Genomic DNA, 16,248 nt, shown 5'->3' on the forward strand with positions numbered 1-16,248 from the left:
TCGGACACGGACTGATTCCACTTATGACTCCACAATGTTGACGTTTATTCTTTCTGCTAACTTTCTTTTTTTTTTCCTGAAGGAGAGGAACTCCAAAGTGTTCGCGAGAAGAACCGAGAATATGAATCTGCACAACAGAGGTTGTCATCAGAGCAGGTAGGGAATCCGAAAATCACCGATAACCGCTTTGTGTTAAAGAATGTTTCTAATTTATTTTAGTCTATCGGGAGCTACAGTGGTCATGTCCTCTGGAGCCTGAGCATTTATTATTGCTATCGGTGTAAGGTTCAGAGTAATTACAAACAGTTATAGAACAATCAAGCGTTTTTTAGCAAGAATGTTTGTAAAAACTGTACGTAGGCAGGTGATCAAATCAAACATAACAATAGAAAAAGGTTTAACACAGTTTGACACCCAAGATTTAAATCCTACTTGCGCTTATGCCATAACTTCCACGTTTAATATAAAAGGAGTCCATTCCTTCATTTTCATTAATAACACTGGATTGACCAATCAGATCTCTTAACGTGACCAGCCCCTCCCCTACCGTCCTTTTGCACTCATGCACCTTGTAGAAGAAGTTTCTTGATAATGAAAATATTTGTGTAAAGAGGGAATGTCTGCGTTACTGAACTGCTTTGGATGCTTTAAGTATTATAACACTAAGCACTCTGTTTAAATTCATGCATTTGTTTAGACTGTGCTGTCCAAAGCCAAAGATGAATTGGAGGCAGAAAAGCGAGAACTTGTGCGAACACTGGAAAGGAGATCCTTAGAAGTGGAGAACTTAAATGGTATGAAATGATCATTTTTATATAACTTTATATGTATTGCATCTATATTTGTAAATGTAAAATCTCACCTCTACATAAGAGTCATTTCTTTTGCTCTTCCAGATGACCTGAGGCAACTCAATGATAAGTTGGTGGAAGTGAACTCGTCAAAGATGACCCTGCAGATGAAGTTGGATGATCTCGAAGCAGCTGAAGTCAACATCAAAGTGAGTTGATATTTTCATGTAGATTTAATATCTTAACACCATCTGCGAGAGATAGTTGTTTTCTGTTGTCCGCGGTTATCAGCAGATCGCTGATTGAAGTTGTCATCTATTCTAGTATAAGGAGAAGCGAATGGAACAAGAGAAAGAGCTGCTGAACAGCCAGACAGCTTGGCTTAACGAGGAGCTGAAGGCCAAGAGTGAGGACCTGCTGTCCCTGTCCCGGCAGAAGGGTAACGAGATCCTGGAGCTGAAGTGTTCCCTGGAGAATAAAGAAGATGAGGCAAGTCCCTTTTTTTGTTGTTGTTGTTTTTGTTTTCTTTGGGATGTTGATGTCTGAAGAAGTTTGTCGCGATAGCTCTGACTCAGAGATTACTTGTCTTGGTTTGTTACTTTGATCTCAGTGCTCATTGTGCCTTGAGTGCAGGCAGTTATTTATTTTGACTCGTCATCTGATGCCATTTGTGATTTCTAGATGAAAAAACTCCAAGTTCAAGTGACCAGTCTGAAGACATCAAACGAGAACTTTCAGAAACAAAACGAGGAGATGATCAGCAAACTCAAAGAAGTATGTCTGTTTAAGACAGTAATTCCTTTTTAATCAAACCCTTTGGTGTTATGTAAACGTATAATATAATGAAGGCACTCGGAGTGAAAATGAATGGTTGGATTTGAACTTGTTTTAGGCAAAGGAGCAACACGCCAACATGGAGGAGAAGTTACGAAACGAGCTCAATACCAACATTAAGCTTTGCAATTTATACAAGGTATGTACACGTGCAAAATGAAAGCATGTGCTGTGGTACTCTGTACTTCTGGACCATTATTTCCAAGTTTGCATTAGTAAATTATTACGTTACGTTATGATTGCAGCGCCCGTGATCAACAACTTCTAAATTTGTTACCAGGATTCAAATTCAAAGAGTCAAAGTGTTTATTGTCATGTGTCACAAGAGAAAAGGCATTTCTTTGTCCACCCACAGATGCCGGTTAATTGTTGTTTGTGTGTTCTTGGCTCAATAAAATTGTTATAGGAAACTTGTGGTTTAAAAACATAATCTTTGACTGTTTACGTATCTAATTAAAATGACAGTGCTTAAGCTTTACGTTTGTAAATGAAATGAATGCCTGCATGTATTTGCTCGGCTTCTGTGCCAGTGTTTGTTATACTTCACGGTTTATCCTGGCAGGGAGCAGCTGCAGATTCTGAGGCCAAAAGCAAAGAGCTGAGTCAGGCGGTGGAGGAGCTGCACAAGCTGCTGAAAGATGCCGGTGAAGGTAAAAGGCTCCTCTGTGATCATGTTTTCTATCCTAGAAGGACAGAAGATGTTCAGTTTGTTTGCTCGTGTAGTTGCAGGTTGTTGGGATTTTAGAGTCTTTGTTTTTTCTTCCCTACTTGACAGCCAACAAGGCTCTCGAGGATAAGTTGCAGGAAATGAACGGCGTCACAGACAAAACTGTCGGTGAGTTAAAGGACAGGATTCAGGGCCTTGAGAAGGAGCTGGACAATGCCAATGAACTGCTGTCAAGTTCCAAACTTAGAGGTCAGTTGAGTTGATTTTTATTCCCGTCTTCATTTCATTGACATGCTGATTATTTGTAGGCGATGCAAAATTAATATTCTGGAACTTCAGCCAAGCCTTGCGTGGATTTATTTTATTTATTTATTTTTAACCCTTTAAAGCCGGTGGGAGCAGCACGCTCTGTTTTGCGTAACTACTTTTAAATCCCGGTAGCTCTGCAACCACGTGAGCTAGCGCAATAATTTTTTTTGCATATGAAACCGGAGGAGTTGTACTTACATCTTATGCCATCAGCTTGTCCTCGGTCACAGTTTCCTTCCACATATAGTTTTGCAAAAACTGCATAAAAAGCACTTGCAGCAACAAAAACACAATATTCCAGAAACACGCTTTGCTGATCCGATCAGCTGTTCGTAACACTTCCTACGTTGAAATAGACATCAGCGCGAACTTTTGCATGTCCGCCATGACCTGCCCGAAACTGGAAGTGACGTCATTTTGCGGAAATGTAGTTGTTTTTTTTTTACCATCAGGGCCTCATGAGCCTATACTGGTGTTTTTAAAAGTTATCTTTGACTTTCTGACTTTCTGTGTGGTTTCTGGGATGCTTAGGACTCATATTGCACTGCTGGAAATAGTTTATTTTGATGCATATGCTGTTTTTTTGCAAATGTGCATTATAATATTTATTTTTGTTTTTCCTGCAGTGTATAAAAATTGGTGTATTTCAAAAATAAAACTATGAAGACACTCAAAATAAATTTCCTGTGGTGGGAAACTATTTTGTGCAACTTTTTTGTATTTACAGTTTTGAGGGATAAGCCTCTTAAATTTCTCTAACTAGAAATATATGTTAAAAAAACAAAAACGATTTTCAATTTTTTTTTGTAGTTTATTGCACTTTTTTGCAATTTATGTAATTACTATGCACTTAATGCAGACATATTATTAAAATCTAGGCTGTAATGGTTGTATTGATGTATAGCAACTTGAAATGCTCCCAAAAATGGCTCCACAGCATGTAAACATATAATATAAGCTCTGGCGGACTTGGTTCTATGGTAGGTCTTAAAGGGTTAATGTGATCATTTGAACTTTCTTTGTCTGTCCAGGCCCTGTTGCCTCAACATCCATTCTGACAGAAGAGCAAATGACAACAATGTCTCCAACAGCCGCTGCTATATCCAAGATAAAACCTGGTATGAAGCTGACTGAGGTGCGTACAGCTCAGGTTTAAGACTCAAATTGCTGACAAATTTCATTCCTCTAGAATTGTGTGTCCTGCTTGTTCGGATTTCTTACCGACGTGTGTTGAACTAACAACAAGATGTTTGATTATCATGTTTTCAGTTGTATACAGCATACGTGGAGAGCCAGGAGCAGCTGCAGTTGGAGCGGTTGGAGAACAAGCGAGTCAACAAGTATCTGGATGACATTGTGCAGGAAGTGGAAGCGAAAGCGCCCATCCTGAAAAGGCAGAGCGATGAGCATGAGCGCATGCAGAAATCAGTGGCCAGCCTTTCTGCCAAGCTGGAGCAGGCTGTTAAGGTTTGGAATGGAGACGCGTTGTTTGCGTGATCAAATATATTTTTGCTGCTTTTTAATTGACAAAACGCTCAAGCTTTCCGTTCACGTTTGTTACAGGAGGTTCACCGCCTGCAGAACGAGGCCGACGAGGCCAACAAGCGCTCCTCGGTCCTGGACAGAGACAATCAGAGATTTGAGCTTCAGCTCGCTGACATGGCTCAGCAGGTGGGTTCATACTTTTCTTTGTGGGGATAAACTTTGTTAGTCTGCAAAATAATGGCCGAAATAATCAAATCACTCAAATAAAATCTCTCTACTACCCCTTATCGTTTCTTTTAGGTTCGCGTGCTGCTGATCGAGCTCGAAGAAGCTCGTGGGAACCACGTGATTCACGAGGAGGAGGTGAGCTCAGCTGATGTCAGCAGCACGTCAGAGGTGATCAGCCAACACTTGGTGACTTTCCGTAGCGTGGAGGAGCTTCAGAAGCAGAACCAGCGTCTTCTCGCGGCCCTCAGAGATCTCAGTGAAGCCCAGGAGAAGGAGGAGTTTGAGGCTACCGGCAATAAGTATATTACAATGTTTACTGACTTTTTTTTAATTTATTTATTTAGCCAGAGTTTTGCATCTAACCTAAAATATTATCTCACCTTTTTCCCCCACAATGAACTGTCTCAGGCACGGGGAGCTGGAGCAGAGTTTGGAGAAGGCCCAGGCTGAGCTGGAGTCTCTGAGAGAGCAACGCAGCCAGCAGATAAAGATGACCGAGTCCATTGTGAGGCAGAGGGACATGTACCGAGTCTTACTGGCTCAGGCGACCGGAGTCAACTTCCCACAACAAGGTGAGAACATGAACACTTGCATCTTGAAAACCATAAGCGAATACTGTTTATAGAATTCGAATTCAGTGCAAAGACATGCAGTTAGTGCGGTCGGGTTAACTGGAAACTCTAAATTGCCCGTAGGTGAGAGCGAATCGAGTGTTCGCCCTGTGACAGACCGGCGACCTGTCCAGGGTCTACGCATGGATGAATATTTGATTGTTTATCCACCAGGTACACCATCTGAAGAATTCTCCCTGACGTCTACCCCGCGTCGTTCCCCCGCGGCCACTCCCACCGCAGGAACACCCACCGCTCTTGTTTCCATGGCCACAGAGTCTGCTGAGGCGTTGGAGGCCAAGGCGGCTCTGCGACAGGTGAGCTCAATTTGCCTGAAAATATTTATTTTTCACTATCAGGACCTACTTTTAAAGATTTATGATAGTTTAGCATGAAGCAGTTTTCATGTCTATAAGTCTGCTTCATTACTTAAAGAAGGTTTTCTGTGGAGTGATATTCCATCAGCAGCTCTCCTTTCTTCATTAAAAGCTCGGGACTTTGCATCGTGTTGCTCGTGCTGGCCACCAGATGGCACTGTGCCCACATGAAGACGTTTGTAGGTCTCTGAATCAGACAGCAGTGCAGTGTGTTTATTGGCTTTTAAATGACTGCTTAGATTCTGTCAAACGTTGGATGGCTGTAAATTCCCTCCAACTCAACGAGGAAAAACTGAAGTTCTCATATGTGACAGATTTGTATCCCAGATAGTGAAAGCCCTTGGTCCTCTTTCTGTGTATGTTAAATCCTCTATCTGGTGTCACTTTTGACTCGACTGGATGGGCATGTGAAATCTCTGGTTCGGTCTTGTTTTTATCATTTAAGAAATGTGGCTAAGTTAAGCCCTCTTTTATCTCGCCCTGAACTGGAGATAGCTATACATGCATTTATTTCCTCACTACTGTAACTCTTTGTTTATGTGTCTAAGCAAAGGTTCCCTGGATCGTCTGCAGGTTGTGCAAAACGCTGCAGCCAGGCTGTTGACAAAATCCTCCAAGTATTCTCATGTGACACCGTTGCTGTTTCAGCTACACTGGCTTCCTGTTGAATTTAAAGTACATTTTAAGATCCTGGTCTTGACATTTAGAGCCTTGCATGGACTCGCACCAGCCTACATCTTCGATCTGCTACAGCCCGATGTCCCCAGCAGGTCCCTGAGGTCATCTGATCAGAGCTTACTTGCTATAAAACAGGGTGACGGTGCTTTTGCCACCGTGGCCCTGAGACTGTGGACTCTCTCCCTCATACATTAAGAACTGTGGACTCGGTCATTGTTTTTAAAAAAACAACTCAAAACTCACCTTTTTAAAACTGTTTTTGGTGAAATTTCTGCCTGTTTTATTTTGTCTGTTTTACCCTTTTATTTGTAATCTTATGTGCAGCACTTTGAAAATGTTATTTATTTATTTACTAACACCTCTATCAAAGTAAATAAAATGTCTGGTTTCTTTGCAGTTGCAGGACGTCTTCTCCACCTATAAGAAGGAGCGCGCGGAGAGCGAGAAGGCAATGACCGAACAGAACGAGAAACTCCAGGAACAGCTCTCGGAGCTCCGCTCCCAGAATGCCAAGATATCCACACAGCTAGAGTTTGCTTCCAAAAGGTAATTTTAAAAAAAAATTGTGTGTGGGGGGGGGGAGCACGTGAACTTTTCAGGGGAAATATCCACTGTTAAAGTCAAACATTTAATCACAAGGACATCAGTCAGCAGAAGTGACGTCAGCTTTTTACGCTCTCAGGTATGAGATGCTGCAGGACAATGTTGAGGGCTACAGGAAGGAGATTGCTTCCCTGAGAGAGAAAGGACAGAAGATGGAGGCTGCCACACAAAAGCTTGAACAGACCGTCCACACGTTGAATGAGGATCTTAAAGAATCCAAGGAGAAACTCGCCATGGCTGAGGTTTGCAACTCATCCAGTGTCATATTTGTGCTTCAGATCGCTTTGGAGTTGGACGTGTCCCTGTCCAGGATATACTGAGACACGTACTGTAAACTGAATCTCATCCACCTTTTCAGGGCCGTGCTGAGAACTTGCGTAAGGAGAGAGACATGCTGAAGCTGGTCGAGTCGCGGCTGAATCAGGAGAAAGAGACGATTGTGAGCCAGCAGCAGAGCCAAAACCTGCTGCTGACCAACCTCCAGGCTATTCAGGTTATTTTGTTTCTGTCAGTGTCTGACTGTCACATCTTCACGTAAACAAAACTAACGTTACGTTTTCTGTTCTTTTAGACGACTCTGGAGCGCTCCGAGGTCGACACACGTCAGCGTCTGAACAGCCAGTTAGAGAAACAGGAGCGAGAGATCTCGCAGCTGCAGAAGAGGCTCGAACAAGAAGTGGAGCAGCGCCACCTGCTCAGCAGAAACCAGGAAGTAGGCATCCAATAAAACAGTTTCTATCATCTTTTGTAGGCCAGAGAAGGATGCAGATATAGTGCTAATGATTTTCTTTTTTTCATACGCACAGATTCAGTTAATGGATGCAAAGAGGCAGTTGGAGACACAAGTCGCCTTACACCAAAAAACAAAGGAACAACTTAATGCCGCCGAGTCTGAGCTCAACACCCTCAGGATGCAGCAAGGCAGCATCGAAGGGCGTCACATCCTGAGCTCCCCCTCTACACCGATCGGCAGAGGTCGGCATTAAATGTTTACAGACAGAAGATGTTAAACTAACATTCACAATAAAATCCGGACACGTACAAACCTAAATTCTTTGTATGTTGTCGGGATGTCATGAAATACCACGAGTAGGGCTGTTCGATATGACGATATATATCGGATGACGATATAAAAACGTCTATAGTTTCATTTTACGCTATCGTTTGTTTCGTGGTGTCGCAAAATAAACTGTTTACGGCAATATTTGTTCATGGTTTTGATGGTCACTGTAGTGGCTATATTAATTTATTAAAGTTCTCTCTTTCTCATATTTAATATAACCACACTACGGACGGACAAGAGCCTGTTTTTATGCGTTTTGGTTAGCAACAACGACGGTAACACCATCGCGTGTCCGCTTGTTTATGTTCCACATAAACCTTTCACAATAAAGCTCAAGATCCTGTTGAGACTTTTCAAAATAAACTGAATCACGTGAAAGAGCAGATTATTTACGGATGAGAAGTAAAAAAGACGCCAGGTGCTAAAAAATAAACCTTAGACTCAAACGTTAGAACAGGCTTTTAGGCTTTTATTTATTACAATACTCACAAAGAAAACGGCGTCCGTTACAACTTATGTCTAAAAATGTATCGTTTCATGCTTCGGTTAAAACACTCGACTCCAGCTACATGACGCGCAGCTGGAAACACTTCACGCAAGTCGAGCTGCCCGAGATTCACAGACTTTACAGAAAATGTTACATTTTTGTGATTTATATCGTTATTGGACGATAGATGTTTTATATCGGGAGATGAGATTTTGGTCATATCGCACAGCCCTACCACGAGGCGTGTTTAACGTCGTCATTCTTTCGGATCCTACGTTCTAGTTTGAATGTTTGAGACCCAAGTAAATTGCTCAGATTTCCCAGATGTTTAAACACTGAGTGTTGCACTGGATTCTGTTTATTTGAGATGAGGTCTAGTAAAATGTCTTAAACCGCGCTCCTTTTGAAAATCTGTGGGAATTTAAGCAAGTTCTTCAAACTTAATTGGTATATTTGATTAGTGCACACTTGCGTCCCCCTTTCTCATCACACAACGACTTCCAAAATGCTTTACTCGCTTGCAGGCCTGCCTGGTTCAGATCAAGACCGAGAGGACCTACGAGGCCGCCTGCAGCTTGCTGAAACGCGGGTCGAAGAGCTCGCAGAGAGCCTCCGGGCCACCACGTCCAGCATGGAGCAGTACCAAGCGATGGCTCAGAGCCTCGAGGAATCGCTGGAGAACGAGAAACAGGTTGGGGGCTCGATCGTGAAACAACCTCAGCTCATAAAACACCCAAAAAAATATGAAAGTGGAAAAAATTCAAAGGGTTGTTGCTGTTAATCAAATAAAAAAGTTGTTTTAGTTTGTTGACATTGTAACTTTATATGAAAGTACAGATGATACAGATGTGAGTCAAGAAGCTTCACAGTCTGTTACTGTATGAAAGTTAAAAAGTAGCTACGAGGCAGCTCAATAATATTTATTATTGGTGTATATATACAATGATCAGGGTTGAGATCGTCTCAACAATTGCAAATTTGGCACGTTAAGTTTTAAAAATCCCGTAAATGTTTTGTTTTTCTAAATGTGACGTGTGTGACGACCAGGTGACGGAGCAGGCGCGCTCATCCATCGAAGGCCGTATGAAGGAGGCCGAGGAGCAGCGCTGCAGACTCGAAGAGAAGCTTCTGCAAGCAGAGAAAGAAAAGCAAGACGCAAAGGAGCAGAAGAAGAGTGTCCTGGCTGCTCTGGAGGAACAAGTACGAAACCCTTGTTATAACCAGGCACAAGTGAAAAATGTGTTTACTTGTTTCTGTTACATGAAACATTTTTGTTTTGTTTGTTTGTGTTAGACAAATGACCTGAAGAGAAGTCTTAGCAGTGCCCAGGCAGACCACCAGGCAGCGCTGCAGCAGGTTGCAGTCGCTGAAGCCCAGAAACAGCAGGCTATTCAGGACTGCCAAGATCAGGTAAGCAGTCATAATAAAATATTACATGGAGGGAAATAATCCAAGTGTGGAATATTCTGGTTTGAGGTCACTTAACCCTTTAAAGCCGGTCAGAGCTGCATGCTCCGTTTTGCGTAACTACTTTTAAATCCCGGTAGCTCTGCAACCACGTGAGCTAGCGCAATAATTTTTTTTGCATATGAAACCGGAGGAGTTGTACTTACATCTTATGCCATCAGCTTGTCCTCGGTCACAGTTTCCTTCCACATGTAGCTTTGCAAAAACTGCATAAAAAGCACTTGCAGCAACAAAAACATAATATTCCAGAAACACGCTTTTCCTATCCGATCAGCTGTTCATAACACTTCCTACATCCATCAGCACAAACTATCGCATGTCCACCATGACCTGCCCGAAACCGGAAGTGATGTCATTTTGCGGAAATGTAGTTTTTTACCATCAGGGCCTCATGAGCCTATACTGGTGTTTTTAAAAGTTATCTTTGACTTTATGACTTTCTGTGTGGTTTCTGGGATGCTTAGGACTCATATTGCACTGCTGGAAATAGTTTATTTTGATGCATATGCTGCTTTTTTGCAAATTTGCATTATAATATTTATTTTCGTTTTTCCTGCAGTGTATAAAAATTGGTGTATTTCAAAAATAAAACTATGAAGACACTCAAAATAAATTTCCTGTGGTGGGAAACTATTTTGTGCAACTTTTTTGTATTTACAGTTTTGAGGGATAAGCTTCTTAAATTTCTCCAACTAGAAATATATGTTAAAAAAACAAAATTGATTTTCAATTTTTTTGTAGTTTATTGCACTTTTTTGCAATTTATGTAATTACTATGCACTTAATTCATACATATTATTAAAATTTAGGCTATAATGGTTGTATTGATGTATAGCAACTTGAAATGCTCCCAAAAATGGCTCCACAGCATGTAAAAATATAAGCTCTGGCAGACTTGGTTCTATGGTAGGTCTTAAAGGGTTAATGCAGGTAAAAATCAAAAATATGAAGTAATTTGTGGGGAGAGGGAAAAAATTGAAATATGAATTCAAAGAAAATGTTGAGAAACTCTGATATGCAGAGATTGACTCCAAACCTTCTTTCGCTCTTCAAGGTTAAACTGGCAGCTGAAGCTCAAGATAAATATGAGCGGGAGATGATGCTGCACGCAGCGGACGTGGAAGCCCTGCAGGCAGCTAAAGCCCAGGTCCTGCAGGCTGCAGAGCTCAAACACCAGCTGGGGGAGAGAGAGCAGAGGATCAGTGCTGAGCTACTGGAGGCCAGAGTGTCATGGGAGGAGCAAGAGAAGATCCTCAAGGTTTGTTTTACATTACATAAATAGATTAGATATGTTATGTTAGATATATTATAGGTTTTAATTCGTCTTAACTCGTCTTACAGGAGGAGATGTCCAAGATGGAGAGCCGCTATGAGGAGCTGCAAAGGCAGAACACCCTCCTTCATGAGCAGATCCAGGCCATGAGCAGCAAGATGGCAGATAATTTGCAGCGTGCTGCCAGTGAAAGTTCCCTCAACATATCTTTGACTGAAGAGGGAAAATCCCAGGACCAGCTTCTTGAGATTCTCAGGTAACGGGCTTATCTAGCTTACACTGCAGGCCTCCCACAAATCATGACTGTTCTGGCACAGTCATGATTTCTAAGAACGGTTGATCCGCATTGTTCATCACAGGTTCGTACGTCGGGAGAAGGAGATCTCAGAGTCTCGTTTTGAGGTCGCCCAAGGGGAGACTTTGCGTTACCGTTTGAGGGTGGAGCATTTGGAACGAGAGCTGAAGGAGGTGCAGGACAGTTTGAGCGCTGCTCGAGAGAGGATGCAGGTTTGTTTGTTTACTCGTTGACTCGGTAACTTCTGGTTTGCGGCTGTACCGAGCACGCAGGTCGCCTACGGATTTTCTTTATCTTTCACTTTACTCTGTTTCAGGTGACAGCGAAGACCCTGGCTCAGCACGATGAGCTGATGAAGAAGACTGAAACGATGAGCATCCTATTGGAGACAAACAAGAGTCTGAGAGAAGAGAGGGATAAGATGGAGCAGGAACTGCAGCAAACTCAAGCTAAGGTCAGTCTCACTGATGACTTGAGTCTCACATGTTCTCCAGCAGTGCACTGGAGATTAGTTTCTCCTCATTTGTACACTATATGTTTAAAATGATGTTGACACCACCCATGAGAAGAGTGTTATTTTATTTTCCCTTTGACGATCACTGCATGCTACGTGGATGCAGAGTCTGGAATGTCTTCTGTACATTTCAAATTTTAACATCTACGTATTTTAAGAGTTTTGGTGGTCAAAGGTTATTGTGACCATAAAAATGTCCAAAAAGACCAACACGTCAGCTTAATTTATGATCACTATTCACACCTGTAACTCACAGACAGGGTGAGTTAGTGAATGAGTGCCCACGTATCTGATTTCTTTATAGTCTTACATACACTCACTGTGTTGTCATCTAATGCTGCTCACCCTAACCATCAAAAATGGATGCCTAACCGTGACCTAATTGTAACCCTGACACTAAAACCACATTTTGAGTCTGAAAAATGCCTTCAAACTCGAGGATTTTGTCCCCATAAGGGCTGTTGGTCCCCACAAAGATATGTAAACACAGACACTTCCTTTGGTTGGAAGATATGTAAAAAAAAAAATTTGTGATTGTGGGTTGAGAAATGGGAGACTCCGAAGGGAGATACCTGGTAATGAATACTCTTCCATAGATACCCACTGCATTTCTGAATCACGAATAATCCAGGTAGCCATTGATTTTAATTGAGCTGCCCAATAGTACATTCTGAAGTTAGGCAACTTGAGGCCCCCTTTTTCCTTTTCAGACATTAACACTTTGAGTCTGACCCTTGGTCGTTTATTCTGCCAGATAAATTTAGATGTAATAATTTGAATGCAGACTGAGGGATCAAAATGGGTAGGTGCTGAAATAGGAATAATAGGCGTGGAAGAATATTCATCCTTATACATTCAATCCTCCCCATAAAAGTGAGTGGGAGTAGGTTCCATCTGTCCAAGTCCCGCCTAATCTCCTTGAACAACCGATCATAATTGAGTGCAAGTAGCTGATTGGTTTTAGGAGTAATAATTACCCCCAAGTATCTGAAGCCCTGTTTGGAGTGTCTAAAAGATACAAGATGATCTAGCTGTGTGGGCCTCAGATTTATTTGTATTTATTTTATAACCTGACACTGTACCATAATCTTTAAGGTTGCTCAGAAGGGCCGGGACAGACGTGACCGGATTCTCTAAAAATAGCAGAATATCATCTGCGAAAAGTGACAGCTTATGTTGTGTATTGGTTTCATCTCTAATTCCTTGTACGAGAGTGTTGGATCTGATCAGTTCAGCTAACGGTTCAATACTAAGAGCAATTAAGGACGGCGATAACACTTCACCCTGTCTAGTGCCGTAAAAAAAAAATTCAACCGACACTCGTCAGTCCAGTCGATATATTCGCACATGCGCAGACTTTTTGATGGGCGGAGCAATGTAATCATGCACGGATTTGCGCGTTAACAAGAGGAAGTCCAAACATGGACGAACTAATTTCCCAAAAATTAGGGCTGTCAGCGTTAACGCGGTCATCACGATTAAAAATTATTAACGTGCTCAAAACATCTGGAGCGCAGAGTGAACAAATGCATTGACAGAGACATTTGTTAATCGCATTTGTCTTGATGACGGCGCGTTAACGCTGACGGCAATAAAAAATATATATAAAGTCACCAATTTGGGATTTCTTTGGCTTTAAACCAGATGAAAGAGGTAAACCTGAGGATGTAACCAAAGCGGTGCAGACGTATAGTGCGAGGACTCAAACACGACTAACTTGCATTAACATGTACGTGCTGAGTATGCTAGGCTATCACCAGCTTCTGCAGGAACAAGCGTTTGCTCGCAGATGAAACAGGGTGCTATTATTATGTTTTTTCTGTTGACTGCTTCTATTAGCTCCATCACTATTAGCAAACTTACTGATGGGCAAATAAATAAATAAGTCACTCTTTTAAAAACGATCGCCAGTGGGCTCAGCCTATCGGCGATAGTCGACATATTCGTTCAGTCGCCCAACCCTAACAGACACACAGATAGGGGTGGGTTTTTATAATCGATTTATCGATTAAAATCGATTCTGGCTTGGATAACGTAAAATCGATTCATTAAAATCCTGAATCGATTTTTTAATATAAATTTATTTTGCCCGAAATGCCAGAATCTCAGGTGAAATCTCACAAAATTTCAACAACCACCAAACAGCTAAGACAGTAAATGAGAGCAGGAACATGGATTCTGCACAAAGACTTAAACACACAGCCCAACCGCGGATCAGAATCAGTTAGATGTTGCCTTTCTCACAGTCGGGGCTGAAAGCCGACAGCGCGCTGATTCTGATCTGTCGGCGGTCCGCGCTTTGTGTTCACGCCCTTTATGCGCTGATTCTAAAGCTGTTAGTTTGATGTCTCTCCAAACAATATTGACCGAACCAGCAGCAAAAGAAGATCCAAACTAGGCTTCACATAAACAACGTCATGAATTCACTCTGACTTTTATTGTTTTGCTTCGACCACGATGCCCAGCTCTCTCTCGCATGCTCGCTCTCTTGTGCGCTCTCTCTCCCTCTCTGTACTGTTTTCTGCATTATTCGCTTGCTTGTTACGCACAAGTCTACCGTTGTTTACAGTGCTCGTTTTATATACTTCCGAAAATAAAACCTAATTTCTGCCGTTCAATGCTGAACAAATTTAAACTTTTTAAAATTATGCAAAATGCAAAACGCTCAGCCTTGTCTCTAATAAAACCGCTGTAACTTCAGAGGTAATGTTCATGTGTTGATTAATGGTTTTCTTTCGTTTTTGATCTACTGCAGAAAATTTTTATAAAATCCCAGAACAGGAAAATCACCTTCATGTTTTTCTGTGTTTTATCTTCAGCTACTTTGACACAAAGGCCTCTGCTGTGATGCTCACACCTTTGATAAAGTCTTGCGAGTGTCAGCTTCCTTTTTATAGATACAAAAATATGTAAATGTACTAATCTGAATTATAATATTTCTGACTGTCAAAATTTCCCAGATTCAAATCAAAGTGAATCAAATTGAATTAAATCGAATCGAATCGAATTAAATCGAATCGTGGATCGAATCGATTCGGGACCCTGTGAATCGGAATTGAATCGATTCTAGAAATCAGTGACGATACCCAGCCCTACACACAGAGTCTAGACAGACAAACTGCGGACTTGACAACTCGGTGGAGGAAATCAGCAGCAAAGCAGCAGTTATGTTTGAAATCGTATCTCTTGTGTGTTCAGGTGCAAAAGCTGGAGTCGGACATCTTGCCTCTGCAGCAGGCCAACTCTGAGCTGAGTGAGAAAAGCGGCATGCTGCAGGCAGAGAAGAAGCTGCTGGAGGAGGAAATCAAACGCTGGAAGGCTCGTACTCAGGTCAGCGCAAAGACCCAAATATAAACAACTAAAAGATTTTATTTTTCACATGAAGGGGAAAAATTACGTTTGTCATGAGACAGACTTGACTTCTAGGTTGTGAGATGAATGACTCGTTTTCCTTCTGTCGCTCTAGCATTTGGTGAGTCAGCAGAAAGATTCGGATCCAGAAGAGTACAAGCGTCTGCATTCTGAGAAGGAGGCACATCTCAAACGTATCCAGCAGCTGAATGAGGAAAACAACAGACTTAAATCAGAGGTGGTCAGGTGAGGAACTACATACAGGTGCTGAACTGGGCTCTCCTGGTTCTTTCTTCCTCTGTCTTCATTCATTTTTGTTTTCTCTTCTTTTCTCTCTATAGGACAAATAATCTCACAGCTTCCCTGCAGAACCAAATACAAAGCTTGCGTGACAGTATGAGTAAGATCACCGAAGACAAGAACGGGCTGCAGAAGGAGATCGAGACCAAAAACCATGAACTCCAGGAGAAGATGCGAACCATCGCACAGATCAAGAAGATCGGACGGCGTTACAGGACGCAGTACGATGAGCTTAAGGTGGCGCACGACAAGGTACTTGTTACCATTACAGCTTAAACTTCAATCCAAAGCCTGAAGTGAAAGTGGGTGGTTGTAAAATATGTTTTAATTGATCATCTGGTGATAAATTTATCAGTAGTGCAGTTGTGCTTCCTTGAGGTTAAAATTTAACTCCATATGTTCTCCAGCTTGTAGCTGAGGCCGCGGCAGGCCCGTCCCAAGAGGAGGAGGCTCGTCAGGCCTCGGTTCAGGAGCTGCAGAGCCTCAGAGATTCTCTGAGTCAAGCTGAAGCTCGGAGTGCAGACCTAGAAGGACAGCTGGAGAACATGAACAAGGTTTGAAAACTTGCTGAATCCCCCCCGTTTTATATGTGCTGATAAACCTCTATGCTAAAAGTTCTTGGGAGGGAGGGGAAAAAACAAGTGTTGAGACAATTCTGCACGCTTACCTTAGGTTGTCACGGAGCGCGAGACCGATGCACGTAACGCCCAGGAACAATCATCTCGGCTGCAGACAGAGCTGACCAGGCTGCGGCAGGAGCTGCAGGATAAAGCTTCTCAGGAGGACGCGCTCCGACAGCAGATGGCTGAGAAGGAGGAGAAGACCAGGAAAGCCATCGTTTGTGCCAAGCAGAAGATCAACCAGCTCGTGGGTGAGGGGACTACCATAAACTCCTGATGTTTACCAGTTACTTGC

General features: G+C 42.3%; 1 protein-coding gene across 1 annotated transcript in view; it reads left to right on the forward strand.

Annotated features, from left to right (window-relative positions):
- Positions 1–16,248, forward strand: part of tprb (translocated promoter region b, nuclear basket protein) — a 29,101-nt gene that overhangs the window by 692 nt on the left and 12,161 nt on the right. Inside the window, exons 3-33 of the mRNA XM_085138537.1 lie at positions 83–156; positions 698–794; positions 897–1,000; positions 1,116–1,280; positions 1,473–1,565; positions 1,684–1,764; positions 2,188–2,275; positions 2,401–2,541; positions 3,633–3,736; positions 3,871–4,068; positions 4,165–4,272; positions 4,387–4,613; positions 4,723–4,886; positions 5,100–5,242; positions 6,378–6,526; positions 6,663–6,825; positions 6,942–7,076; positions 7,155–7,295; positions 7,390–7,558; positions 8,658–8,824; positions 9,181–9,333; positions 9,427–9,543; positions 10,655–10,858; positions 10,942–11,129; positions 11,233–11,380; positions 11,485–11,622; positions 14,881–15,012; positions 15,149–15,279; positions 15,375–15,585; positions 15,741–15,887; positions 16,006–16,204. Coding sequence (XP_084994663.1) covers positions 83–156; positions 698–794; positions 897–1,000; positions 1,116–1,280; positions 1,473–1,565; positions 1,684–1,764; positions 2,188–2,275; positions 2,401–2,541; positions 3,633–3,736; positions 3,871–4,068; positions 4,165–4,272; positions 4,387–4,613; positions 4,723–4,886; positions 5,100–5,242; positions 6,378–6,526; positions 6,663–6,825; positions 6,942–7,076; positions 7,155–7,295; positions 7,390–7,558; positions 8,658–8,824; positions 9,181–9,333; positions 9,427–9,543; positions 10,655–10,858; positions 10,942–11,129; positions 11,233–11,380; positions 11,485–11,622; positions 14,881–15,012; positions 15,149–15,279; positions 15,375–15,585; positions 15,741–15,887; positions 16,006–16,204 — 4,479 coding nt within the window. The remainder of the gene's footprint in view (positions 1–82; positions 157–697; positions 795–896; positions 1,001–1,115; positions 1,281–1,472; positions 1,566–1,683; positions 1,765–2,187; positions 2,276–2,400; positions 2,542–3,632; positions 3,737–3,870; positions 4,069–4,164; positions 4,273–4,386; positions 4,614–4,722; positions 4,887–5,099; positions 5,243–6,377; positions 6,527–6,662; positions 6,826–6,941; positions 7,077–7,154; positions 7,296–7,389; positions 7,559–8,657; positions 8,825–9,180; positions 9,334–9,426; positions 9,544–10,654; positions 10,859–10,941; positions 11,130–11,232; positions 11,381–11,484; positions 11,623–14,880; positions 15,013–15,148; positions 15,280–15,374; positions 15,586–15,740; positions 15,888–16,005; positions 16,205–16,248) is intronic.

The sequence above is a fragment of the Neolamprologus multifasciatus genome, chromosome 17 (genome assembly GCF_963576455.1).
Source record: "Neolamprologus multifasciatus chromosome 17, fNeoMul1.2, whole genome shotgun sequence".
NCBI classification, from domain to species: Eukaryota; Metazoa; Chordata; class Actinopteri; order Cichliformes; family Cichlidae; genus Neolamprologus; species Neolamprologus multifasciatus.